We start from the raw sequence: 27,809 nt of genomic DNA, 5'->3' as shown, positions 1-27,809 counted from the left end.
CCCCTATCTGACACCCCCCCCCCCTCCCTTACTTTATGCTGGGGAGAACATATATAATAATATGACCCTTACTTACCAAGAAGAACAGCACAGTTGAAGGAACTCTTAGAACCACTAGAGATTTGAGACTGAAAATCCCCTTTTTCCTTTCACTTCCTGATAGTGATGTAAGTATTAAAGCAGGATGCTAAAATTTTCAATAGATGCGGAATGGATTAAAGGGTTTAAGGTTAATAAAGTTAACATGGAAGTTGTGGAGATCTCCATATACTATGGAAAGAACAACATAATCCATAAATATGGAAAGAATTTGTATGTATACAAATATCAAATCTTACCTCTAATGGACTACACTTAATAATGAAGAAAAAAAGACTAGACTACATAACATAACCTTTTGCCAAGGTGTAACTACACTTGGCACTTGCTGCTTAAGAAGAATTTTTTTTATTCAATAGATACAAAATTACTATCAAAAGATTTCTTTTCAAACACGAACCTTAATCTTGGATGCAAGAGCTCAAGCTAACAAGTTACAACCAACAACAACAGATAACTAGTGAAGTTATAGGAAGGATAACAAATCTGAAGTTCAATAGCCATAATTATTAATTTATACAACTACTTAACTCAATTGCTAAAATACAAGCATATACCAAATATTACTCTTGCTCAGCATACCCAAAACCAAATCTTTCCAAGATCTCCATTTTATAGTCTTACCATCAGAGCAATCATTTCTATGATACATACGAATGATTAGATATGACAACGGAAAAACAAGCCCTTTCAGAACATTTGCAGCAAATGAAGAAACATAATTAGCTAAAGGACCAATATAATTAAACATACACCTTTATAAAACTACCCATATCAGAAAACTCCAGAAGACCATTAAAAGCTCAATCTTTTACATAATAAACCATAAAACAAGCATTAAGGACCAATCCAATTAACTATTACACCTGTATGCAAAACACCATATCAGAAACTCAAGAAAATCAGCAATAAAGATCCATAATTAGCAAATGGAACAACACAGTTAACTGCTACACCTTTATACAAAATACCCATATCAGAAAACTCAAGAAAACCATTAAAAGCTCAATCTTTTACACAATAATCATTAGGGTATTTCTCTTTTTGTGTTTATTTCTTACCAGGTCTATCTTCAAGAGCTGAACCAAGACTACTAGCATTTGCTCCACTAATTTCTCTCTGTTTCTCTATGGAATCTTCAACAGCAGAGCAAACAAGTCTGCTGAACTTTTTGATGTATTTTCTGCTAGAAAGATTCAATTTTGGCCTTGCTGGGTTGATATTCAGAGAAGTTCTTGAATTTAAGCATTTGAAACAGTGAGTTTGAGTCAGGTGGAGATTTGAGATGAGAGCACTTGAACTTCCCATCTCTTTTCTTTCTTTTTTTGGGGTTTTTTTCTCTCTTTGATTTGGTTTTGTTGTGGTGATATTCTTCAGAAGAAAATTGTGTCTGAATTTGGGTTTGAGGGGATGATTGGTCCTTACTGGTCTTTGCCAAAAGATATCTTCAGATTTCTGGTGTAACCTAAAAATGTAAACAGAGTAAAGTTTTGCTAATAAATTGCATAGTATTTTATTTTGAAGAAAAATAATGTTCACATGTTCTTTGGTATAAAATAAAAAATAAGTGAGATTGAGATAGTTCGGACACGTGAAGAAGAGGAAGAGGGGGTGTAGATGTCCGCGGAAGAGGTGAGAGAGATTAATTGTGGTTGGATTTAGGTAGGACGAAGAAGTATTTGGTAGAAATGATATAGTCGTAATAACATTAGTGGATTCAAAATTTTGACTAAGGGTTGTCAAAATATGAAGAAATAAAATTGCGTAGAAGTCAAGGAGTGTCAATACGTAATATATACATATAAAGAAATATTATTACCTAGCTACATAGTATAATTTTTCGACAAAAGGATATTGGTAGACGCCCCTCAAATATATATGGCTCTGCCATTGCGCAACGTGACTCATCTCCCAATTCTGAAAACATGACTTATATAGAAAGTTATTAAGGTCGTAAAATACGGTGGTAGATGGTTACGTGATACGAGATGTACTCATATTCTGACTATCGTCTAATATTTGTAATAACTTACAAAATTAAGACCATCTTCTAATAATTTTCATAATTTTCTCAAATCCGAACAATCTATAGGTGGTGATCTAAAATTTCATAAATCACACACAAAAAAAAGGGAAAACTACATAAATGGGTCATAAAATCTAAAATAATTACAAGTTCATACCCCAAATTCAAAGTAATTCCTGAAATACCCATTATCTCATAAATAATTACAGTCCATACCCCCATTCATTAAGGGTAATAATTTTCGCTTAAGTGATACTAAATCGGTATCATTAAGGCTAATAATTTCACTTAAATGATACTAAATCAATATATATATACTATATTGGTATCACTAAGGTTTGTTGTTAAGAAATCCCTCATTAGTCAATGATACTATAAGAGTATATATGTATATTGTTGTGGTATCATTAAGGTTTCTTGTTTAAAAATTACTCATTAGTCAATGATACTATAAGAGTATATATGTATATTGTTGTGGTATCATTAAGGTTTCTTGTTTAAAAATTACTCATTAGTCAATGATACTATAAGAATATATATATACTCTTATAGTATCATTGACTAATGAGGGATTTCTTAACAACAAACCTTAGTGATACCAATACAGTATATATATATTGATTTAGTATCAATTTAGCGAAATTATCAGCCTTAATGGTACCAATACAATATATATGATACTAATTTAGTATCAGTTAAGCAAAATTTATCAACCTTAATGAATGGGGGTATGAGTTGTACTTTTTTTTTAAAGAATAGGTATTTCTTGAATTAATTTGGATTGGGCATGTAATTATTTTGAGTTTTATGGTCTATTTATATAGTTTTTCCTAAAATATTTGGACAGTGAGTCCAATAAGGGTAAATATATTAGGTTGAGTCCAATTTGAGTAAATACCTTCCCTAGTGGGTCTAGTTTGTATAGTTTTCCCATAAAAAGTGAATAAATATATCGCCAGTTAATAGATTGGTCTAAAAGTGCTCTTGTCGTCAATAGTTTGGTCCAAATGTCATTAGTATTACTTAATAGACTAAATATGTCATTTTTTCCCAAATAAATACATTATTTCTTTTCTTTTTAAACACACATGTTTTCTAATGATGATTGTTTTTATTAGAAAATGTTTATCCTATTTCAATTCTGAAGAAATTATGAAACAAAAATATTTTCTATTTTCTAAATTGGACCTTAAACTTGGCATCGAATTTTAAGTATGACCTCTAACTTTCAAAGTGCACAAGTAGGCACTTCAACTATCCAATTCTTAAACAAAAAAACACGCGAATCCAACCTGGCATAACGCGTGATTGAGACGCAATTCAGGCGCGTCAAGGATATAAATGTGGTATATAGTGTAATTATTTAGTATGGTATGAATATAAAGGGGTATATGTTTGTAATTATTTTGCTTTTATGGAATATTTGCTTATTTTCCCCCCAAAAAAAAGGTCATTTATTAAAGGAAACAGTTGAGTAACAAGCCTTCTCTTCTCAAAAAAGCCCCAGACCCAGGCCCAATCCAAGGGGCATCCCTTGCCGCAGCACAAAAAGATCCTTCACTCTCTGTCCTCCTTTTTCCCGCCAAATTTTCTTGTCCACCATTTTTCTCTCCCCAAATTCTCTCTGTGAAAATCTAGCAAAAATGGGTGTTGAAAATCCAGCAGAACAAGCTCAGATTCTGCTAAGAACAAGGCTTTGCAATCCTAATTTTATTTTCACCATTTTCTCTGATTCCCCAGATAGCAATTACAGGTAAGAAGAAAAAGCTCCCATTTTTATTCTCATTTTTCAAGATTCTCTTCTCAAATTGAATGTTATTTCATTTTTTTATAACCCCACATGGCCAAAGTAGTTTTTGGCGTCAGTAAAGGTATAGGCAGGTGATTAGACAGTATATGAGACATCTTGAACTTATGGAGTACATGAACTTAGATAGAAGAGTTTGGAGGTCGCGGATTAGGATAGAAGTTTTTAGTTGATAGTTGAGTATGCAGGATAGGCTTGGTGATTAGTACTATTGTTATCGTTTCTTGTTCATCAATTTCGGCTGTCAGTTTTTTGTGCTCCGATTATTGTATTATTTCGTTGTTGTTAGTTTTCTGTCTTCTATCTGGTGTGTAATGCTTTCCGTTTCGCATTATTTTGTTGTTATTGCTCCCATATTTGTATCCCCTATTTCAAATTGTGTGGCATGCTTTAAGTAAGCCGATGGTAAGGCCTATGCTACAATAAGCAAAAAAGTAGTTTGAGGATACAAAGTTATTTTCGAACTAAAAAACTATAAAGAAAGGGAGGTAAGGTTACGTAGTAAGGTCATCTGGATAAGGAAAGCTCAGGTTATGAAATTGATTAGTCGTTAATTAATTGAAAAATGAAAGTAGTAGTGAGGCGTTTGTACGGAGTTGCATCAGCTGTGGATATAGACTAGGCTAAGGGACAGCCTTCATCTCTTCTATTTTCTTCACTTACACTTCAGCTGAATCTACTATCGGAAACAACCTCCCTGTCTCTTCGAAGTAGGGGTAAGGTCTACGTACACTCTACTCTCCCCAAACACCACTTATGTGATTACACTAGGTATGTTGTTGTTGTTTAGCATCTTCATCATTTTATCTGATTCCTCAGATAGCAACTACAGGTTAAAAAAGATCTCATTTTTACTCTCATTTTTCTTGATTTTTCCACTCCAAATTGAATGTTGTTTCGTTTTTTTTTCTTTTTTTTTGTAATCCCAAATAGCCAGAGTAATTTTTAGAGAATTTCTTCATGACCCTTTTTGTGTAATTGCGTTTAGTTCTTTTTTTTCAGCAAATTGAAGTACATAATGTCAAGTTCAGTAACTGAAGCATGTAACAACTCAGCTCTACTTCTTGGCCCTCGTGGTTGCGGAAAAGTTGCGGTCTGTTAGAGTTTTATATGTTTTATTTTGCTGAGCCTTTGCACGAATTCAATTTTTCTTTGCCCTCTTCTTATTGTTGTTATATGCTTGTCTTTTTATTTCATTAGTAGGCAAAATAAGTTAACTTGATTGATAATTGATTTGTAATTTATTGTTTATGCCAGATTTTAGAGATGGTTATCAAGGATTTACTGCAAGAATATCCAGACACGATCTGTGTGGTATTGATTTTGTATATGATTTGGCAGTGACATATTTCTGGACAAAAATAAATGTCACTAATTTATTGATCATAAATGCTATGTCAATTACAGATTAAACTGAATGGACTATTGCATAGCGAGGACAATTGTGCTTTGAAGGTATGGGATACAATTTCCCTTCTTTTAGGTTGGAATTCTGTTCAGTAAGGAGTCGTTTGGTGTGAGGTATAAGGTATAATAATCTCACGATAAAATGCAGGACTATTTTTTCCTGCGTTTGGTTGGAGGTCTTAGGCAGTCATGGGATAATTTAATCCACCATTTATGCCTTAGTGATGGGATAAGTTATCACATATACATGATGGAATAGCTTATCCGGGGATAATTAATCACGGGATAACTTGTTCCCAACCAAACGACTTATACTTATGACTTCTGGCACTTCTGTTTAATATCTAAAGCATTTACGCCTTTTCATATGTTGTTACCTAGATTCAATCAGTTAATTTATGTATCACGCTATTCATACTCATCCACTTTCAAGAGACAATTTGCTAACACTTCATGATTTTTCACTGAACCATCCGACATTAGGAAAAAGTGATGGTTTGTTTTACCATCTAAGCAAGAAAGAGATCAACTAGAGAAATACTTTCTTTTTGTTTTGTCGATTAATTTGTAGATTTTTCACTTGGTGGTTTTATATCTGTGTTGGAACTTGCTTTGGCTCTGAAGAAACAGTTCTTTGTTCTGGTAGAGTTATATATAGAGAAAGCAGAAATTTAGGAATCAAGATAGGTTATACAAGAGTAGTGTGAAATCCTGAATATTGAAATCAAGATAGGTTGTCCCAAACAGATTTCTCTGTCGTCAAAAACAAAAAAAGTTGTAGCAGAATCATTGAGCAAGAGTGCAGATGGCAGATTTTATAAGGCAGCTATTTAGAAGGTTTCAATTGAAACAGTCAACCATCAAGAAGAGATAGACCATAGTCAATTGAAACGTTTGTGCTTAAATTATCACTTCCTTTGCTTTCTTACAGATTGATAACTGGAACTTGATTAAGCAAGAGATCAATTTCCAATAGGATATTTAGGTTATCCAAGCAAGTTTTGTTAACATTGTCAAAATCTTTAAATATAAGTGCACTTGATACCAGATTCACCTGCACCTTCTTCTATTTTTTGTTTAACTATTTTATCTTCCTTGGAAAAGTAAAATATGTGCCTCTTCGAACAAAGGGTGTTATTATTATTTGTTCTTGTTAGATATTTGTCCATAATCTTGTCCTTGATCTCTGTATCCTTTGTTTGATATAGTTATTTTATCTTGCAGGAAATTGCAAGGCAGTTATGTATAGAAAATCAATTGGTTTTCTCAAAGATGGTACCGTGTCTATTCTGGTTATAATTTCCATTTTACATTTTAACCAAAGGTATCAAACAGTCATCATGTATTTCCTATAATAACAGGCATCATTTGACGATAACTCCCAGTTTGTGATAGCCATGTTAAGGTGAGTGTATATGGCTTGTAATGTCCTTTGTTTTATTGCCAAAAGAGAATAGAATCCTTTCGAAGTGTCTGGAATATTTAAATTAGATGATCTTCATAGAGAGCATTTACTTGTTTTTTCTTCTCCCGGTGCATGTGTTCATTATACTGTAACTTCTCATCAGGGAATGTGGATTGGCACATAAAACAATTATCTTTGTGTTGGATGAGTTTGACCTTTTTACACAGGTGAGATTCTCATATATGAAGAAAATCATGAGAAAATATGTCAAGTTTTCAGGATTTGATGTATCTGCAATTTGCAGGGTAAACAACGATTACTCTATAGCTTGCTAGATGCAATGCAGTCTGTAACTTCACAAGCTGTTGTCGTTGGTGTGAGTTGTAGATTGGTATGTTCCTTATTATTAGCATTACTATTTTTATCTCGTGTTCTTTTTCTCTACAAACGCATACCTCAGCATCATTATGTCCAGACTGTTTTTTGGTATTCGGGACTTGAAAATCAAGTGAGCATGCTCGTTTTCTTTAATTGAGTATCTCGTTTTGAGTTGCTTGTGAACAAGATTAACTTCAGGAGATTTCCTAAATTTCCGAGACAGTTGCCTCGTCATTAATACACATTGACTACGTATAGCTAGACACATTGGAGAAGCTGAATCTTGTGTTGTGCAGGATGCTGATCAACTCTTAGAGAAGAGAGTAAGGTCTCGTTTCTCGCATAGAAAGCTGTTGTTCCTACCCCCTTCGCGGGAAGACTTGCAAAAGTAACTTCTCATTGCATCCTTGGTTCCTGATTTACTGCCTGCAAGAATTATCTATATTGACAATCTGTATTTCAGAATTTTGCAGCATGCTTTACTACTGCCAACAGAGTCGAGCCTTCCTCCTCAATATGTAGCTGCTTATAACAAAAAGCTTCTTGTATCCTTTTCTCTCGTTACTCTTTTCATTGTCAATGAACGAATAAAAGTGAAATGATCCCAGAAGACCACAAAAGTTGTAAAGAGAGTGACAGAGAGGAATAGACAAGAATAATTAGAGTGAGGCTCAGAAAGACTCAATTAAGTAGTATCCTTGCATCCAAGGGTGTGACTTAATGGTTAATTAAGCGGGTTCTAATTCAAGCAGAGGCAAAAACACTAGGTAATTTCTTCCTGTAAGTCTAAGTCTTGGCGGATATAGTTATCTGGTACTTGTGATGGTGGGAGGTAGCAGGTAGCCGTGGAATTAGCCGAGGTGTGCTAAAGCTGTCCCTGACACCACAATTATTTTTTAAAAAAAGGTATGGAGTATCCTTTATGACAGTGGTAACTACTCATTTGTGCTAAGCCTAAATGAGGCTCTCCAAATACTTGTCTGTTTCTTGTCAACCAAGGTTTAAAATAGTTTGTTTTCTTTTGGAAACCTCTCCTTTTGGTTAGACAAAAAAACAAGCACCAAAGTTTCAATGATTTGACGAATTGTGGTCATTTTTTTGCTTGCAAACATCAGGTTATCCTTAACATTTATTAGAATACTTTGTCGGATGACAAATTCAAAGACATCATTGATTCATTATGCAATTTTGATGCAACCTTTAACCATCTATTGAGATTTCTGTAAGTCTACCTATCCTTGAATTACCTAATTGATGCATTCACAGTCGCTATATCAAACATCTATTCGTTTAAAAAAAAATTAGAACTCATCGTATGGTAATTTCCATTAGGTTTACTTCTGTGTGCCATATGGATACAAAAGCTGGATTTTTATCACTTGATAACTTTAAAACAGCACTATCAAGTATTCAACGGCAACCCAAGTTGGAAGCCTTGCAAGGTATGACATTTTGTATTCCTTGTTGACTAAGCTTCTTCTGGAAAATTTTAGGGGTAGAGCTAAAATTTGTTGACTGGCTTCTTCAGCTATTCCCATATCCTCTCTTTTCTCTTTTTTGACACAATAGTTTCTAGACATTGTGACCACTGTTGTCAAAGGCGCACTTAAGCCATGCCTTAGCCCTGAAATGAGGCGCAAAACATGTTTGAGCGTTTCTTCTTGCTTAGCAGGCACTTCAGGGTTTCCATCAAGTCTTTAATGCATACCTCTCCTTTCAATGAGCATAATCCTGAAATGGCGATGCTAAACAATTGATATTTCACTTTATCGTAATTGTTCACTTTCTTTGTCCATGTATTTGTTAATCATGTTTATGATTTAGTCTTGGCCTCTTGGGCTACACAACATATTTGTATTTTTTCTCCATTTACGCCTTTCTTCACTAAAACCAGCACTTTATTTGCACTTAAACCCCAACTGACTGGAGATATTTGGAGACATGGTGTGAGTCACTCACAAACCATTTTATATACGGTGTGAGGCACTCAAAAAGATGTTATATCCTGCACACCTAGGCCACCACCAAGATGAATCAAACTGAAAACAACATGATTTTCAAATTGTTGATGCAGATTGCTCCATTTTAGAGCTATATATACTTGTCTGCTTGAGGAGGTTGGAAGGCAAAGAGCAAGAGACGACTAACTTCAATTCAGTTATGAAAGGTTTGACTACTACATGATCCCTTCTTATGTTAATAGTGTGAATCCTGTGTGACTGACCATGTTATCCTGCCTTTCAGAGTATAAAGACGTACATAATTCGTTCCAAACAACAGACTATTATGCACGGAATGTTTGTCTCCGGGTGTGTATGACACTTAAAATGCAAATTATCCATCTAACATCTAACTTTGGATCTTTAAAGGTATACTGACCAATATTTACTTTCCTTTCAGGCATTTGAACATCTTTTACAACGTCAATTGATCTCCTTGGTTGACAACAGAGGGCACAGCCAATCTGTTGAGTTTCGTCCGGTGAGGCTTTTGATCTCATCACATGAACTACATCAGGGACTGAGAGCATACCGTTCCTGTCCAGTAAGTTACTTTCAGGAACATTTATATTCTTTTAGTCTGAAATATTCTGGGGTGGTTGTGGATATTGATATCATGATAACTGATAGTAATAAACACAACCGAGGGTCTATCGGAAATAACCTCTTATCCCACAAAGGTAGGGGTGGAGTCTATGTATATTTTACCCTCCGTAGACCCCACTTATGGAACGCTGTCTATGTTGTTGATAGCAATAAGCACACTTTTCAGTCGGTCAGTATACACAAGCAGAGAAATCATCTAGTGTTGCATTAATCTTTTTCAACTTTTATTGCATATGCATAAAAAAGATCTATTGGTTCAAGACTGTACCTATTAAGTTACTTGACACAAATTATTAGTTTCGTTTTCGAACTATTGACAACCTTAAAAGCACTCTCTACTTGACTAACTAAACTTAGATACACCCCGATCTACCACATGACATAGCAAGTAGTCTTAAACTCTTGTAAGAGCATTGAGTTCTTAATAAAAACCAAGGGAAGTGTTGAAAACACTCCTAAACTTGGCGAGAATTTAAGGGTATATTTCACTCGTGTTGCAAGATCGGGGGTGTGTTTAAGTTCAGTTAGTCAAGTTAAGGGTGTTTTTAAGACTGTCAAGAGTTCGGAGATGAAACTAATAATTCGCTTCAAGTTTAGGGGTGTTTTCAATACTTCTCTCTAATTTATACTAAGAAATCCACTAAATATGTACAAAAACTAACTTCAAAACCCACTCAATAACACTTGATGTTGTGATCCTAGAATTTAGAACCCATAAAATTTAAATTCTAGTTCCGCCTCTGCCGGCTTGTTGATTTAAACATTGAGTTTCAATACTAATTAGTTTTTGCTCATTTTGCAGGCAATTCTTCATAAACTACTTGACCTTGCAGTGTGAAGTCAAAGCCCCATATGTTGTATTATTTTATCAGTTTTTATTTTTGTAAAATTAGAGTATAATTTTAATATAAAAGAACTATACAATTTCCATATTATGCCAAAAATTGCAATAAATTAGTTATTAATTTTAATTTTTTATTGAATCTCTAGTAATATTTCTTATTACTGTTCAATACTTATATGAGCAATTTTCACATATAGCAAACACAAAATTCATATTTGTATGATATAACAAAGTTTGCATAATTGCGCTTCATAGCAAACATATATATGTATAATTCGCTATACATTTACAAAAAAAGCAATTGTATAATTCGTTATACATATACAAAGAAGATAGTTGTATAATTCGCTATACATATACAAAAAAAAACAGTTGTAGACAAAAGATCAATTGTATAATCTGTATATGTATAAAACGAGAAAGAGAGAAAGACAAAAGAAAACTGGGCAGCTAAATATTTGTATTGTATAATTATAAATGTATAGGACGAAGATATATGTATTTGTATGTGTATATACAATTTTCTCACTTTATACAAACAGAAGCGCAATTTATACATTTCGTTTCTGTTTGTATAAGCGAGAGAGGCGAGGGTGGCGAGCGAGATTTGGGAGAGTGGCGAGCGAGATCTGGGAGAGGGGAACGAAAATATATGAATAAATCAAATTTCCTCTCGCTTTTATACAAACACAAACACTTTTTATACACTTGTGTTTGTGTAAAAAGCGAGAGAGGCGAGCGAGACTGCCACCAAATGAGAGTGGTGAGCGAGATTCCACCAGGGAGAATGGCGAAAATAGCAATAGTTTGCTATAGGGTACAATTAAATCAAAGTATATTTATAACATTTAATTTGAATTAATAGTTTGCTATTATATACAATTTTCCGTACTTATAATATATTCCAACAGGCAACAAATATCAAAACATTAAACTAGATAGCATTTTTATTACATATATTACATGAGTAATATATCACGAATTAATCTGATAAATTTATAACCAACACTTTAAAAACTTGTCAAGAGTATTTTAGATGATAAGCATTCTTCACCTCAATTTCAAAGGTTATTGATTCGAATTACCAAAAAAAAAAGTTTCTAAAAACAGTTAAAGAAACCATAGAGTCATTCTATTATTTGTTTTTATTTTTTCTCACAAAGTAAAAAAAATACACACAAATACAAATGCACATTAATATGGAGTTGAAGTAATGTAATTGATCATAATCAACCTCGCTCAAGTAAAAGTAAGATCTGTGTATATTGTAGATTATACTGGATATGTTGTTGTTATTGACCACTAATGTACTTTTACCCTCTTCTACATCTCTTAAGTCCCCCCGGAGCGTCCCACTTGAATGGACGTGGGGTGTCTGTGGGAAGATCGCAAATACGACATTTCCAACCACTATCACAATCACTATTATCTGTACAAGATCTAATACATGTCACAAAATCATCTTGTGAAACTAAATTTCCCTCAAGTCCTGAAAGTTCATGATCAATATTCCGTATAGCCATAACATGTTTCGTTTTCGAAAACCACTCCATATTAAATGAAAAATATGTAATTATTCACATCAAAATATATATTAATGATATAACATAAAGTTAAGATGAGATAAATACTAACCTGTAGTTGTTATGAGAAGAACAGTAAAAATGAAACTCATCTTAAACAATGCCATGATAATTTTGAAGAACTTTTTATTCAAGTGATTTTATGCTTTTGGGATGGTGTAATTTATAGACCTCAAAAATTGCATATACTTATAATATTCATATAATTTTTTCACTTTGCATATAATTGATATATTTTGATAATATAAATGAACATGATACTTCATGATATTACTTAATTCACAACTTAGATGCACGTTTATAAAAAAATTTGTTGAAAGTGCATGGACTTGTCATAATTTCATGTGAGAGATATTGAAAGACGTGACATAATAATTATTTTGTATGAGTATCATATCATAATTAATTATTATTAAAATGATATAATTTATTGACATAATATATACTAGTAATATTTTAAATTTGTTTAAATATTCTATTCAAATATTTGAACTAAGTCATGTTTGAATTGAACACATCAATTCTTAAAAATAGGGATAAAAATGTAAATTACCCAATAATCAAATAACATGAAAAAACTACATAGTTACAAATATATTCATACCAACTATAGTTTAAAAAATATAAGGGAAGAAATATAATTACGTCCTAAATTAGTGAGATTTGTGTTATTTTCTCTAATAACATGATATTTTAGGGATGAGTTATAAAATAAACTAGATTCATACAAGTTCATTTGAGAATACTGATAAATCCGGTAAAGTCTCATCGAATACAAAAGGGAAAATTGTATAAAATAGCAAACTATTAATTCAAATTAAATGTTATAACCATAGTTTGATTTAATTGTAACCTGTAGCAAACATTTGTCATTCGCCTCTCTCCCTAGGTTTCTCGCTTGCCAGTCTCTCCCTTGCCTCTCTCGCTTTTATACAAACACAAATGTATAAAATGCATTTGTGTTTGTATAAAGCGAGAGAAAATTGTATATACAAATACGAATACATATATTTTCGTCCTATACACTTATAATTATACAAATATAGATCTTCCCCTGCCCAGTTCTCTTTTGCCTTTCTCTCTTTCTCGCTTTATGCAAACACAGATTATGCAAATTGTAATGTATAATTTGTGTTGTATAAAGCGCGCGAGAAAGAGATTTGATATATATACAAATGTTTTATTTCGATTCAATTGTATACAAATTCAAATTTTATGCAGATATACAAACACATAAAATTGAATTGAGACGCTGCCAGCGATTTATACAAACGAGAGGCTGCCAACGATTTATACAAATGGCCTGCCAGCGAAATTATACAAATCTGAAGCTCATGCCTGCGAGTTATACAATCTGATGCTCTTGCTATGGAGCGCAATCATACAAACTATAGCTATAACATACAAATATGATTTTTATGTTTGCTAAATGTGAAAGTTGCTCAATATAAAACATATTGATCTAGTCGTCTCGACCAAGACCAGTGACCTTAACAAATCAGAATCAACCCAACTCAATTAGAACCCGTCTCTTCAACTCAATAACCAACCCAAACCCCAAATCGATTGAGTTAAATTTTCATAAACCATATCGGTCCGGCCCGACCCAACCCGACCCCTTAGATGAACCCAGTAAAAAAGATGGATCTAAGTCCGACCCATATTTTGTTTCCAAGAAACGGTCCGGGCCTCCGGTCTAAAGATGCAAATTTTCTCCAGTAAACACGCAGCTGCCTCCTCCGCCGCTCGCTTCTTCTTCTTCCTTCTCCTTGTACTTCTTCTTCTGATGTGCGTACTGTTGCCAGCAAAATCCAATTACCCATTTTAGGCAACTGCGCCTTCAGCTTCAGGTACCAATTTTCTCTTCAATTCCCCAAAACCCATTTAGATTTTCCCACATTTTCATCTTCTTCACATTCATGTATTGCATATGCTATTTCTCCTCTACAGAATGACCCTTTATGTTAGAGCTTCTAAATTCATCATACCCAAATCAAATCTCAATCATTTCAGCTTTTTAGTGTTTTCTTCTCTTAAAAGATTGATTTTTTATTCATCTTTACATCAGTTTCAATGCCCATCTGAGATAAAAATCAATAATATTAGAAGGAATGGTAATAATAATGGTGGTAATAGCATGCGGGAAAATCCCTTTTCAGATTCTGATATTCAGAGATTAATTTTGAATAAGATTGAAGAAAGGGGTTGGGTTACTGAGGAGGAATTTTGGGTTGTTCCAGATTGTTTTCATTCTTTAATTTATGATTCTGATTTGTTGGTTAAGATTCTTAGCTCAATTCGTTGTCGACCGAGGGTTGCATTGAGATTGTTTAGGTGGGCTGAAGGGCAAAAGGGGTTTAAGTATTCAGAGTTTTCGTTTTGTACTATTCTTGATATTTTGATACAGAATGGTTGGGTGAAGTCTGCTTATTGGGTGGTAGAAAGGGTGATTAGTAGTAATATGCATAAAGTTGTTGATTTATTGGTTGATGGGTATTTGAATTTGAAGGTTTCTGTTGAGATACTTAATATTTTTTTAAGGATATACACGAAGAACGCAAATGTGGAGCTATGCTTGTTAGTTTTCGAGAAGATGCTGAGGAATGAGATGTTGCCTGATGTGAAGAATTGTAATAGGATTCTAAGGAACTTAAGGGATAGGAATTTAGTTGCCAAGGCGAGAGAAGTGTATAAGATGATGGGTGAGTTTGGGATAATGCCTACTATTATTACTTATAATACAATGTTGGATTTGTTTTGTAGAGAAGGTGAAGTAGAACAGGCTTTGGATCTTTTATCAGAAATGGAGAGAAGGGAGTGCTATCCGAATGATGTTACATACAATATCTTGATTAATGGGTTATCAAAGAAAGGGGAATTTAACCATGCTAGAGGTTTGATTGGAGAGATGTTGAATAAAGGACTGAAGGTTTCAGCTCATACATATAATCCTTTAATTTATGGTTACTGTGTTAAAGGAATGGTTGTGGAGGCATTGAGTCTCGGAGAAGAGATGGAAGTAAGAGGAGCTTCACCTACTGTCTCAACATATAATACATTTATTTATGCTCTTTGCCGGCAGGGGCAAGCTAGTGAAGCAAGATACTGGTTCTCTGTCATGTTGAAGAAGAATTTGGTGCCGGACATAATGTCATACAACACTTTGATTTACGGATATTGTCGGTTGGGGGATATTAATGAGGCCTTTTCCTTATTACATGATTTAAGGAGCAGGGGACTTTTTCCTACAGTGATCACCTACAATACAATTATGGATGGACTCTGTAAAAAAGGCAATTTAGAGGATGCTAAGCAGATGAAAGAAGAAATGATGAGACACGGTATCTCTCCTGATGTATTTACTTATACTATTCTCGTTCATGGTTCCTGCAAGGCAGGAAATTTACCAATGGCAAAAGAACTATTTGATGAGATGTTACAGAGGGGTTTGGAGCCTGACTGCATTGCTTACACAACTCGAATAGCAGGTGTACTGAGCCTGGGTGACATATTGAACGCATGCAAACTACAAGAGGAAATGTCAACAAAGGGATTCCCACCAAATATAATAATCTATAATGTATTTGTGGATGGTATTGCAAAGCTGGGTAATCTTGAAGAAGCAACTGAGTTGTTACAGAAGATGGTTGGGGATGGCCTTATGCCTGACCACGTAACATATACCAGTATAATTCATGCCTACCTCGCATTTGGGAACCTTAAGAAAGCCAGAGAGTTGTTTGATGAGATGATAAGTAAAGACATAGTTCCAACAGTTGTAACATACACAGTGCTGATTCATGCGCATGCCGGTAAAGGGAGGCATGAACTTGCACATATGTATTTTTCAGAGATGCAACAGAAGAGCATTCTGCCAAATGTGATTACCTTCAATACTCTGATAAATGGCCTTTGCAAGTACAGAAGAATAAACGAGGCTTACAGTTTCTTTGCTGAGATGAAAGCAAGAGGAATTATCCCTAATAAATATACCTACACCATTTTGATAAATGAGAACTGTGATTTGGGTAACTGGCAAGAGGTTTTGAGACTGTTCAAAGAAATGTTGGATAACGGAATCCAGCCTGATTCTTTTACATACAGTGCGATGTTGAAAAATCTCGGCAGAGATTATAAATCACATGCCATAGAATACCTTGACTTTATACTTTTCGGTGATGAAGGCGACGAAGGCACTGCCGAAGCAAAGAGTTGAAAAATCCCTGAATAGCCACTGGTATTCCTGGATGACTAGCTTTCTGTTCCTGGTCTTTGTTCTACAGGCGCCACACCATGAGCTTGTCCATAATAGCTGCTGGTATGTGTCTGATATATGTGTTCATAACCGCGTAATTATTTTTTATCATTGTTCTCCACCATGCATTTACAACTTTAATATAACTTTTATTAGGTGAGCAGATAGCGCCGGTCCATTTTTGATATGGACTTACCTCCTGTACTTGGGGTAAGATTGCGGAACCTACTTTGCCTTTCTCTTCAAATTAATGCATGGATCTCTGAATAAAATTTTCATTGTTGTCTCTCTCCTCTACTAAGTGGCTCTTCATTTTCCTTTTCTCATTTTTGTTCCCTGTGTTTCCTTTCCCAGAATTTTGACGCAATTTCACATGCATACAAGCCTAATAATTGCTACATTTTCATGGATGAGTATCTGCTCTTAAACCTTCTTTTGAAGGAGATTAAAATAATGATGCTAGATATTGGAGGCAAGTAATTTCACTTTTTTTTGCTAAATTCATCTCATGTTTTGTTTTAACTTTGCAGGGCAAACACAAAAGTCTATGCAGTCTACCAGATAACACGAAATTCTTTTGCAGGTTAGTGGTATTTAATTTTAGTTGAGGGTCTCTAATTGTATTAAGTTTTCACTTTTTGGGTCTTCCCTCACATTTGTGGTCAGTTATAGTCTGTCTTCATGTTACAATTCTAGCTTTTGGAAACACTAAGATATCTGGTAGGACTTGTAAAAGTACTACAGTCAATCTGTTTAGGTAGCATCTATCCATGTTCGCTTTACCACTCTCTCTGGTTAAGTCGAACCATTTTATTAGCTTCAGGTCAACATTGTTGCTGTCTGTTTGGTGCAGAAAGCTGGGATTGACATGCAAGGTCTTGGTGCTCCTGAGATACTTCAAAATTTTCACTCCCATCCGAGCTGCTTTGAGGTGTATGAGAGTGATTTATGCCTTCTTCTGTCTCCTCTGAACATTGACATTCTTAAGACTGGTGACGTGCATTTTCTTGAAAAAGTACCCTTTGATTTTTAAGGGATTCTTGAAAAATTACTTTCAGTACTTGAGAAATTAATGAATTTTGAGAAACATTTTCCTGTATTCTACTCTATTTAAGGTTAATTTCCTGTTTAGTTCTAGTCCTAGCATGTAACTTTTGAGACCTATCTGACCAGATATCGACAACTTGTCAGGTTAGTGGCACACGGAGCTGCCGTTCCTGAATATTTCTACGCAAATCTAAAGCAGTAAAGCAAAAGATGCCACTCTGGTTGGATCTCCATACAAATTCAGTTCCTTAAAGCACGCTAATAGGTACTTCTTGAAGCTATTTAAAGTCTAACGTTCTGCAGTACAGTTTCACCCTTTTTGTGGAGTGTGTGTTGGTTTTCATGCTTCCCACTAACTATTTCTATATGGATTTTTCAACTGCTGATAAATGCTAAACTTAATCCATTGCCTGATAGTGTTGGGAGCTACTGTCCAAAATTCTAAGGATATGTTCTTACTCTTATTTTTTTTTTGTTTTTTTTTTTCTATTTTCAAATGTTTCCTGTTGGCCAAACTAAGTAGATGTGTCCTCCACTACTTTAGCATTTATTGATTATTCTTGAATATTTAATCCCAAATTAGCATTTAGTTTCAAAGTTGTGCAAACTATCTTGGCACTAAACTTATGAGACATACAATGGAGCTGTGAAAAAAAGTGATAGTGCGTGAACTTAGGGACTCTGAATGAGTAACATATCCAGTTTAGATTTATGCCTGGTAGATCGACAATAGAGGCTATATTCTTGCTAAGAATATTCAAGAAATTTATCACTATAGGAAGAGAGGTTTACATGCTGTTTATTGATTAAAGCATATGATAGTGTACCAAGAAATATCCTTTTGTGGTTGTTGAAGATACGTATTCATATTAAATTTATAAATGTCATAAATGATATGTATGAAGGACAGAAGGAGCAATCACTGGTATAAGAACAATAGTAGGGACACAAAGAGTTCCCATAACAGTGGGTTTACTCCAGAGACCAATATAGAACCTGCACATGTGCACTTTAATTTTGGATGAACCAACATAATACAAGATAAGGCCCCGTAATGTATGCTATTTGTTGAGGGTGCTTATGCTAATTGGCGAAACTAGTGAGGGTGTCAAAAGAAAACTTGAGTTAAAGATAAGCACTCTAGAGATTAATGATTTTAGGATAAGTAGAATTAAGACTAAGTGCCCGTTTGGCTTAACTTAAAAAAAGTAGTAGTTTTTAAAAAGTCAATCTTCAGTAACTTTTAAGTTAAAAAATGATAAGCAGGGGAGTACCTACTTTTAACTTTTAACTTTTTAAAGTCGTTTTAAACTTATTTTTAACTTTGTCAAACACTCCCAAAAGCTAAAAATGACTTGGAAGTAGGTTTGACGAACTTTTAAGCCAATCCAATCAGGCTCTAAATATATGCACTGCACGTTTGGTCAGCACAAGAAAAGTGAAGTTACAGTGAAATTCGACAAGATTGCTGTGCCTAAAATGCTTTTATTTTATAATAGGCTTGATGTTCCAGGAAAATGGTCTGATAGATAAAAATGTTACACAGAATCAAAATAGAAGTGCTACTGGAATGTTATGTCATAAAAATGATACCTACCAAGGTGAAAGACAAGTTCTATAGAACATTATCAAGAAAATTTCCTGACAGAGCAAAACATATGCCCTGTATTTATCCAAAATAGCGAGAGATTGAGCTTTATCTATTTCGTTTTGTATTGGTTTGCTTGGAGCTGTATCTGTTCGTTCTGTTACAGAACTAATCAATACAATGATACTGATCGAATTGATAAACTGAACTATTGCTACGTTTGGTAGTTAGTCAAACTATTGCTATGATGGGTAATTAGGACTCAAAGTACTGCTATTTCTGAGATTTCCCCAACATTGTAAGACCAATAATGTTCCCTGGAAGTGAATTAGGCCATTAAAGTCCAACGACAATTACTAGTCTACTACACCTCAGTCCTAAACAAGATGGAGTTGGCTATATGAATTCTCACTTCTTCATTTAAGCTCATTTCATATCATCATCATACTAAATAAAATAAAAGTTAAATATATAATAATAATAATGATAATAATATTAGAAGTTCTCCAACAAGTCTATAACGTATTCTCAACTAGTAACTATCACTTGCATGGATCTTTTTCCTCCATTGTGCCCTATCTTTAGTCGAGGCACAATGGAGGAAAAAAATCCATGTAGGTGATAACTACTAGTTGAGGATATATGCAAACTTGTGTCGCGAATATGTGGATTCAAAGATGGATGTGTGATTATACAAAGTTTAGAAAAGATAAAAGATGTCCACATTAGGGAGAAGACACAAGTAACACAAATTGAGGATAAAATGTGAGAAAGTTGTTGAGATGGTTTGGTCATATTGTACGTCGACCTCTAGGTGTACCGGTTCATAAGTGGGAAACCAAGGTGAGTGAAAGTGCTAAAGGGGACTTAAAATTTAGAAGGAAATTGTCTTGAAAAAGCCCACTCTTGTGGAATCCATGCAGACTTGATGAAAAATGGAGCACAATGGAATATAAAAATTTGTATAGAATTCTACTCTAGGTCCAATATTTTCCAGAAATCCTTTAGTCCTCTCAAAGATTTATATTCCTAAAAAAATGTAAATTAATTTTATTTTATATAGCATGGATCAAAATAAGTTAAAATGGAGCGACATGGACAATGAGGATCCGTATGCATGATGAACCTAATTCCTGAACTGTTGCACGTGTTGAGTATTTAGCTTTGCTTACTCCTCATTGCCTGTTTTTCTAAAAGGATGAAGACACTTTTCTTGTTGGGTTAATAAGCATAAATTATTGGGAGAGGGAATATTTCATACTTGCTTAATCCTCCTGGGGGAAAATAGGTTGAAAATGAGAAGAATTTGGAATACAAGCAATCTAACAATAGATGCACCTCTACTGTGAGTGTGATGAATGTTGGACTGAAGTGTTTAATTAATTTTTTATTTAAGATTTCCTTATTTGGAATAACTAGTTTTTACGTTGGGATGCTTTGGACTGACTTATATATGTCGTAATTGTATTTCTTCCTCCATATATGGTTAGTGTTCTCTCCCTAGTGACGGATATAGGTGATTCTTCTAGATGATTTCACCGAGATCCTTCCGCCTTACTTAGACGAGAGGAAACAGGTATCCGATTATAAATGAACCCATAAATCATTAACTGTGTTGACACGTGTTTCTGGATAGTCTATAGTGAACTGGTATCTCTATGATTGAATTGGTCGGTTGAGCACTTTGCCTTGTGTATGTTTTATACACCTTTCCTGCTTTCTCATAACTCCCCGCGCTCTAAAAGTATTTATGTGCCTGTTGAGAACACAATCCCTGACATCTACACTGTTTTTTTAGGTAACAGACCTTGTGTTGTGCCTGATATGCAAAAGGTCAAATGCAAGTTCTGAGATTGTAGACAGGAGCAGAGGCAAAAAAAAGGGTTATTTCCTCCGCCTAACCCCTGGTGAGAAGAGTTATCGATACCTTTGCTGGTGGAGGTGGCAGGTCAGTGGAATAGTCGAGGTGTGCAAGCTGGCCTAGACAGAAATTCACCAAGAGCAAATACATTTGAGAGTTAGACTGTGATAAGGGTATCTGAACTTCATTACACGAATGTGTACGAAATCTTGAATGGTGGAGGTCGATGAGTTCATTGTAGAGATGCAACACTATATAAGTCGCGAGGCAAAGTGTGAATTGCAGTTTGTGAAGTTCTCCAAGTTTTCATCAACCAAATCACCAAGGTTTTTTTTTATGTGTTTGTTAACTTCTTGTAATTGCATTTTTTTACTTACTCAAAAGAGCTGAAGTTGATTCCACTGAATGAAAAAAGAACTAGTTTATCATACATATTGTCTATATTGTTCACTGAAAGAAGAAACTCATTTCTTTTAGTAATTGATTAGTGTCAATGAAACTTGTAAATATTTCCCATTACTGAGAAAATAAACAACCAGCAAATTAAAATGTATTTGTCATTTGAATAAAAATTACATGAATAATAGTAATTAGTAACTGATAATTTGAAAAATAAACTTATGCATAGAGGAGCTAACGAGGTTGTTAAATAATCTTTATGGTTTCTGTCATTTTATTGATTTGGTCCAAGTAATGAGCTAATGAATCCCCTTTCTTGTTATTATTGAACCAACCAATTAAATTTTTCGAAAGATTCATAATAATCAGCTTTATGAAGATTCCATAAGGTTATAGCTTGTGAAATATACTTCATAGGGATCATGCAACACATTTAAAAATGTCAAATTAATGGATTTTAAAATACCTGAATGTAATTGAACTTGCCAATCAAATTTGTCATAAGATTTATAATGATCAACTTTACGAAGATCCCATAAGGTCATAGCTTGTGAATTTTATCGTTCGTATTTGAATTAGTTAAATTAATGAATTTCATATCTCCAAATTCAAATTAGTCGGGTTAGTAAATTTTGGACAACGACTATCCTTATGGTCAATGCTTGGCATCCAAATAAATGTCTATTCCTTTTCTTGTCTTTCTATGAACTACATTGTTCAAACTCTTGAGTTAACAAAGGGAAGAATATTAAGGAAATTGAAGCAAAGACAAAAACTTCTTAACTAGGGAATTCAGACCAATCCCTCAAAGACTAAAAATACACGATGAAAATAACTTTCTCCGTCTCAAATTATTTGTCGTTTTAGAAATTCACGATAAAATTAATTAGTTTTCGCATTTTACCCTTAGTTAGTAGTTATTATTCTTGAAAACGATAAACACCTCAATTTGAATTTGACATCGATAATATGAACAAGATATGTGTCCTCTATTCGAGTTAAGCACTGACAATATAAACAAGTTTGGTGTTTACATCAAATCAATAAATATATATAATGTGTTTGCACATACTCATCAGGCACTCATGGCTAATTAATATTTATTCTCATCTTATTAACTTATATAATTATAATAAAGTTCACATAATTTGATATAAATATCTAATACGTATAAGTATTTATTGCAAACTCACACCGACATAGTTAGAAGTACTTACTCCAATATAAATAGTTGTAGTTTTCTTTTAATCATCTGATATTCAAAATTTACCTATTCGACTAATTTGAATTCATAGTGAGTATTATTTTAGAATAAATGCTCTTTTAGAAATGTTTTGGTTTGTTTTCTTTATAATTTTAAAAATGCAGAATCAGACAAATATCTGCAAAAATCTGCAAATAATTCCAAAAATATTCTACTCCCAGAGTAAGTTCCAAAGTTATAGTGTCTCAGATTCTCAGTGATTAAATAAAGAAATAATTATGTTTTATATTTTTTCATTAGCAAGAAATGTGTCATTTATACATATATTTCTTACTTATAATTATAATTATGTTATATATATTTACTTAATTTCTTTAACTTCTAACGTAAACTGTATGAAGCATTTACCTTACTAAATCCTCCTTGTCGAAAAATTATATTATGCAAAAAGGATAATATAAAATAAAAGTTAGGCATATGACATTTATATATTTTTTTGATTTCTCTATTAAATTTTTTAGTTTCGTCACTATTCAAATAATAAGAGAGAATGCGATAAATATCTTATATTTATTGAATTGATATAACCACCGCATGTGAGTAAGTTTTTTACCATACTTGTACTCTTTTTCCAAGTTTGAGATTTAAGTTATATATTGTTCGGACACTGTAGAAATATTGTAACGTTTGTGTCAGATTTTTCAAAATTACACTATTCGGAGGATCTAATATGCATAAGTCGACATTTTTAAAGCGTCTGATCAATCCACATGGATCTCCTTGAAAAACGAAGTCTAGGAGCTTGAATTGGCATGGTTGTCACCCTACAGGTTGAGGATTGACTTTTAACTCCACTTATCACTTTACTTTTCATGTCAAGCGTATAAGTCTAATTTAAACGTAATTTTGAGCTAAACACCAAAAAAGTGGTTAATAAAAACAAAACAAATGCATTTGCATCCTAAATTGTACTTTTTCAATCTGTCGATTTCTGCTAAGAAAAAATACTACTCCCTCTGTCCCAATTTATATGACTCACTTTCCTTTTTAGTCAGTCCCAAAAAGAATGACACATTTCTATTTTAAGTAACAATTTGCCTATAAAATGTCTTTTTTACCCTTAATGAAATGATTTACAACCACACAAATTTCTATCATTCATTTTGGACCACAAGTTTTAAAAGTCTTTCCATTTTTCTTAAAGTTTGTGCCAAATCAAAGTACATCACATAAAATGGGACGGAGGGAGTAATAATTATCAGCAACATAGAGTATCGCTTTGAGATTCTCAAACTATACAACAAAGTTCCCACTTTTATTCCTAAAAAAAATGATGACCAATTTTTCTCTGTCACATTTCTTGAAATATCCTATATAAACTATGTCAAAACCAAAGGTAAAAGCCCCACAAAAAATAAAAAAAATGTGGTGTTCCCTTTTTTCTTCTTCAACATCACATTTTACTACAATTAAATGTTCAATCCCAAGTGATAATCAAGAATTCAAGAATCCAATTAATGGAAATGTTGTGAAATTGGATTTGTTAAAATCTAATAATAATGGTCATCATGTGGCAACAAAAACTTCATTTTCTCCTTGTGATGAAACTTTGTACAATATTCCAATGTCACAAATAAGGCAAAATATACCAACAAAGAAACAACTTGTGGATACTTATAGACAAGGAATTATTGTTGAAGGTGCATATAGACAAACAGTTGTTATAAGGTCTTATGAAGTTGGTCCTGATAAAGTTGCTACTATTGAAAGTATCCTTAATTTACTTCAGGTGAGATCATATTTTTTGTCATTTTATTGATTTGAGAGTTATGATTAGTTGTTGTTCAGCTCGAATCACGAGGATAAATGGAGCGATATGAATAGTGAGGTGAGGATTCTTATAACTGGCTTTGACTTGTTTGTGATTGAGGCATAGTGGTTTGGCGTTGTTATTGTAGTATTAAATGGCATGACATGTATAATGAGGATTCATATAGCTGAGTTTGACTTGTTTGTGATTAAGGCATAGTAGTTTGACGTTGTTGTTGTATTAATGGAATGACATGTATAATAAGGATTCATATAGCTGACTCAAACTTGTTTGTGATTGTTGCATAGTAGTTTGATGTTGTTGTTGTAGTATTAAATGGAATGACATGTATAATGAGGATTCATATAGCTGACTCAGACTTGTTTGTGATTGTGGCAAAGTAGTTTGACGTTGTTGTTGTATTAATGGAATGACATGTATAATGAGGATTCATATAGCTGACTCAGACTTGTTTGTGATTGAGGCATAGGAGTCTGGCATTGTTGTACTATTAAATGGAATGAGATATACTGTGAGGATTCATATAGATAACTCGGACTTGTTTGTGATTGTGGCATAGTTGTCTGACGTTGTTGTTGTACTATTAAATGGAATGACATGTACTGTGAGGATTCATATAGCTGACTCAGACTTGTTTGTGATTGTGGCAAAGTAGTTTGACGTTGTTGTTATATTAAAATGGAATGACATGTACAGTGAGGATTCATATAGCTGACTCAGACTTGTTTGTGATTGTGGCAAAGTAGTTTGACGTTGTTGTTATATTAAAATGGAATGACATGTACAGTGAGGATTCATATAGCTGACTCAGACTTGTTTGTGATTGTGGCAAAGTAGTTTGACGTTGTTGTTATATTAAATGGAATGACATGTACAGTGAGGATTCATATAGCTGACTCACACTTGTTTGTGATTTAGGCATAGTTGTCTGACGTTGTTGTTGTACTAAATGGAATGACATGTACAATAAGGATTCATATGGTTAATTTCGACTTGTTTGAGATTGAGGCATAGTTGTTAACGTTGTTGCAGTACTAAATGGAATGACACGTACAATAAGGATTCATATGGTTGATTTCAACTTGTTTGAGATTGAGGCATTGCAATGTTGCAAACTAAGCACTCGACTCTCCCCCCATCTTCACTACCAACTAACTACACTAACATAATTTCTCTGGTTTACCTATCTGGAGTTTGGAGGTTACTAGTCCGACTAATTTGAATGTGTTGTATTTTTGCAGGAAACAGCATTGAATCATGTGTGGATGTCAGGACTACTTAGTGATGGATTTGGTGCTACACATGGGATGATGAAAAATAACCTCATATGGGTTGTTTCAAGAATGCAAGTTCAAATAGACCATTATCCAATATGGTAAGTGACTTAAACAGCCAATTTGTGTAACCAAGTCTGACATTAGATAGCTAAGTGATTTTGATCCTCTTAGTGAAGTTGGAGTTAACGAACTAACGTTTATGATACTGAGGATTCATACAGACGACCTCAACTAACTTAGAATTGAGGTGTAGTAATATTAGTAGTAGTAGTAGTTGTTGTTCTTGTAGTAAAGTTGGAGTTTACTTGTGCCACTCTGTTACAAACTGTTAAGAGTAGGTAATCCGTACCATGTCTTTGTTTCTATTGCATTCTATCTCACCGCATCACATTCTGTTCTACGAGATCAGTAAATTCGGTCTAGGTCTAAGATAAGCTTTTGTTCCATAGCCCTTAGATACATGGACAGATGCTTTCTCCATATTCTAACGTCTCTATCAACCAAATTCTCTTTTCTTCACCTGATACATATTAACTTACATCTTCTGCTCCTACCTGATCCAAGACAACTGATGCCTGATTCTCCCGATGCATCGCTCTCTTGGTTTTTGGTACTAGGCCTAACAAAAAGATTGAAAAACATGAACAGGGGTGAAGTAATAGAGATTGATACATGGGTTGGAGCATCAGGCAAAAATGGGATGAGACGCGACTGGCAAATTAGAAGTCAAGCCACAGGCCTCGTATTTGCCAGAGCAACCAGGTTCAGTTACACTTCCAAATAATTTTCAAGAATCTGTTTTTTTTTTTGTTCAAGTAAAACCGAGAGTCGATTTTCTCAAATCAACTAATGATAATTATCTCAGAAAGTCGTTTTTCTTGATGCTGTAACAAAAAAAAGTGACTTTATGAGATACTTATTGTTAGTTGAGTGACCACCTGAGAAATGATCAACTCGTAAAACCAACATAATGTTGTAAGTTGTAACTTAGTTTTTGTGTGGAACACAGTACATGGGTGATGATGAACCAGCAAACGAGGCGTTTGTCAAAGATGCCGGAAGAAGTGAGGGCTGAAATCTCACCATGGTTCATCAGTAAGCAAGCCATCAAAGAGGAAAATCCTATTAAGATAGAGAAGCTGGATGACACTGCTAAATATGTCCTTTCAAATTTGAAGGTGATCTTATGCATTTTATCCACAAGATTTCAGCATTTTCATCAATATGTCAAGACTCGTAGATACTGATCTTTTTTTAACTTTGCTGCAGCCAAAGAGAAGTGATTTGGACATGAATCACCATGTAAATAATGTGAAATACGTTCGTTGGATGCTAGAGGTAAAACAAACATCTAATAACATTGATTCTTGATCTTGACATCAACTTATGATGAAACATATCAGTTTTTTTGTTCTGTTTCATGTTGTTGCAGACCATTCCTGACCATTTTTTGGAGAGTTATCAGCTGTCTAGCATCGTGCTCGAATACAGGAGAGAATGTGGAAGCACGGATATTGTTCAATCCCTTTGTGAAGCTGATGAAGAGGTACTTTTCGACGATGTTGTTGATGTTGATCAACATAAGAGAAGAATTAGTGTACTTCATGGATTTTCATTGGCATCAGGGCTTCTTGAAGCAACTGGACTTCTTGAGTCATTTAGTCAAAGGCCATTTAGCTATACACATTTGCTTAAGATAAAAGAACAGATCAAGAATGAAGAAATTGTTAGAGGAAGGACTACTTGGAAGAGAAAGATATCTTCCATGCCATTTCCTACCTAACATACAAGCGATGTTGCTCAGACTCTTCAAAAATGTCACTTGGGCGTGTGTCGGATTCTCCAAAACCTGTGTTTTCATAGGATCTAACATGGGTGCAGTAGCATTTTTGAAGGGTCCGAGCAAAGTATGATTTAACGAACCATAAAAACGGTTCGCCAATCTTGAAGAAAAAAAGGTTCTTGAATCCAAGAAAAGAACTTTGATTGATGTGGGAAAGCAATAATATAAGAGTGAAGATACAAATAAATCTGTTAATGTAGAAGTATACAAGTCATAGTTGAAGCAGCATTGCAGCATAAACTGAAGATTCAAAGACAATGGATTTGCAAAAGCAGCATTTTTTAGGAAATAAGAATATTCACATATCAAAAAGAAAAAAAACTTTTGTGTAGTGTATAGGTCCTCCTAG

General features: G+C 33.9%; 3 protein-coding genes and 1 pseudogene across 9 annotated transcripts in view; 3 read left to right on the top strand and 1 right to left on the bottom strand.

The window, feature by feature from the left end:
• Window positions 1-1,582, bottom strand: part of LOC102597934 (sec-independent protein translocase protein TATC, chloroplastic) — a 6,179-nt gene extending 4,597 nt beyond the window's left edge. The window contains exon 1 of the mRNA XM_006344135.2: window positions 1,161-1,582. Within this exon, the coding sequence (XP_006344197.1) occupies window positions 1,161-1,407 (247 nt within the window). The 5' untranslated portion in view covers window positions 1,408-1,582. The remainder of the gene's footprint in view (window positions 1-1,160) is intronic.
• Window positions 1,583-3,637: 2,055 nt separating this feature from the next.
• LOC102597612 (origin of replication complex subunit 4) lies at window positions 3,638-10,669 on the top strand. Its single transcript, XM_006344134.2, has 16 exons — window positions 3,638-3,878; window positions 4,935-5,025; window positions 5,190-5,246; window positions 5,340-5,387; window positions 6,564-6,614; window positions 6,701-6,744; window positions 6,908-6,971; window positions 7,049-7,135; window positions 7,419-7,510; window positions 7,586-7,667; window positions 8,259-8,344; window positions 8,455-8,564; window positions 9,197-9,289; window positions 9,367-9,431; window positions 9,523-9,666; window positions 10,531-10,669. Exons 1-16 carry the CDS (start codon window positions 3,769-3,771, stop codon window positions 10,564-10,566), a joined length of 1,260 nt encoding a protein of 419 aa, XP_006344196.1. The 5' UTR covers window positions 3,638-3,768; the 3' UTR covers window positions 10,567-10,669.
• A 3,147-nt stretch (window positions 10,670-13,816) lies between these two features.
• Window positions 13,817-21,336, top strand: LOC102596854 (pentatricopeptide repeat-containing protein At1g22960, mitochondrial-like). Of its 7 annotated transcripts, none has more exons than XM_015307291.1 (6): window positions 13,817-16,473; window positions 16,567-16,620; window positions 16,941-16,993; window positions 17,264-17,341; window positions 17,602-17,722; window positions 20,851-21,336. In XM_015307291.1, exon 1 carries the CDS (start codon window positions 14,086-14,088, stop codon window positions 16,369-16,371), a length of 2,286 nt encoding a protein of 761 aa, XP_015162777.1. In that variant the 5' UTR covers window positions 13,817-14,085; the 3' UTR covers window positions 16,372-16,473; window positions 16,567-16,620; window positions 16,941-16,993; window positions 17,264-17,341; window positions 17,602-17,722; window positions 20,851-21,336. The 7 variants fall into 7 exon arrangements, with proteins under 7 accessions (XP_015162777.1, XP_015162776.1, XP_015162775.1 ...); XM_015307290.1 differs by having other exon boundaries at window positions 17,234-17,341; XM_015307289.1 differs by having other exon boundaries at window positions 17,228-17,341.
• On the top strand, window positions 16,597-27,400 carry LOC102584246 (palmitoyl-acyl carrier protein thioesterase, chloroplastic-like; annotated as a pseudogene).
• Window positions 27,401-27,809: the final 409 nt, after the last annotated feature.

Source organism: Solanum tuberosum, unplaced genomic scaffold (assembly GCF_000226075.1).
Source record: "Solanum tuberosum cultivar DM 1-3 516 R44 unplaced genomic scaffold, SolTub_3.0 scf00051, whole genome shotgun sequence".
Classification (NCBI taxonomy): Eukaryota; Viridiplantae; Streptophyta; class Magnoliopsida; order Solanales; family Solanaceae; genus Solanum; species Solanum tuberosum.
This window is presented reverse-complemented; position numbering and strand designations above follow the sequence as displayed.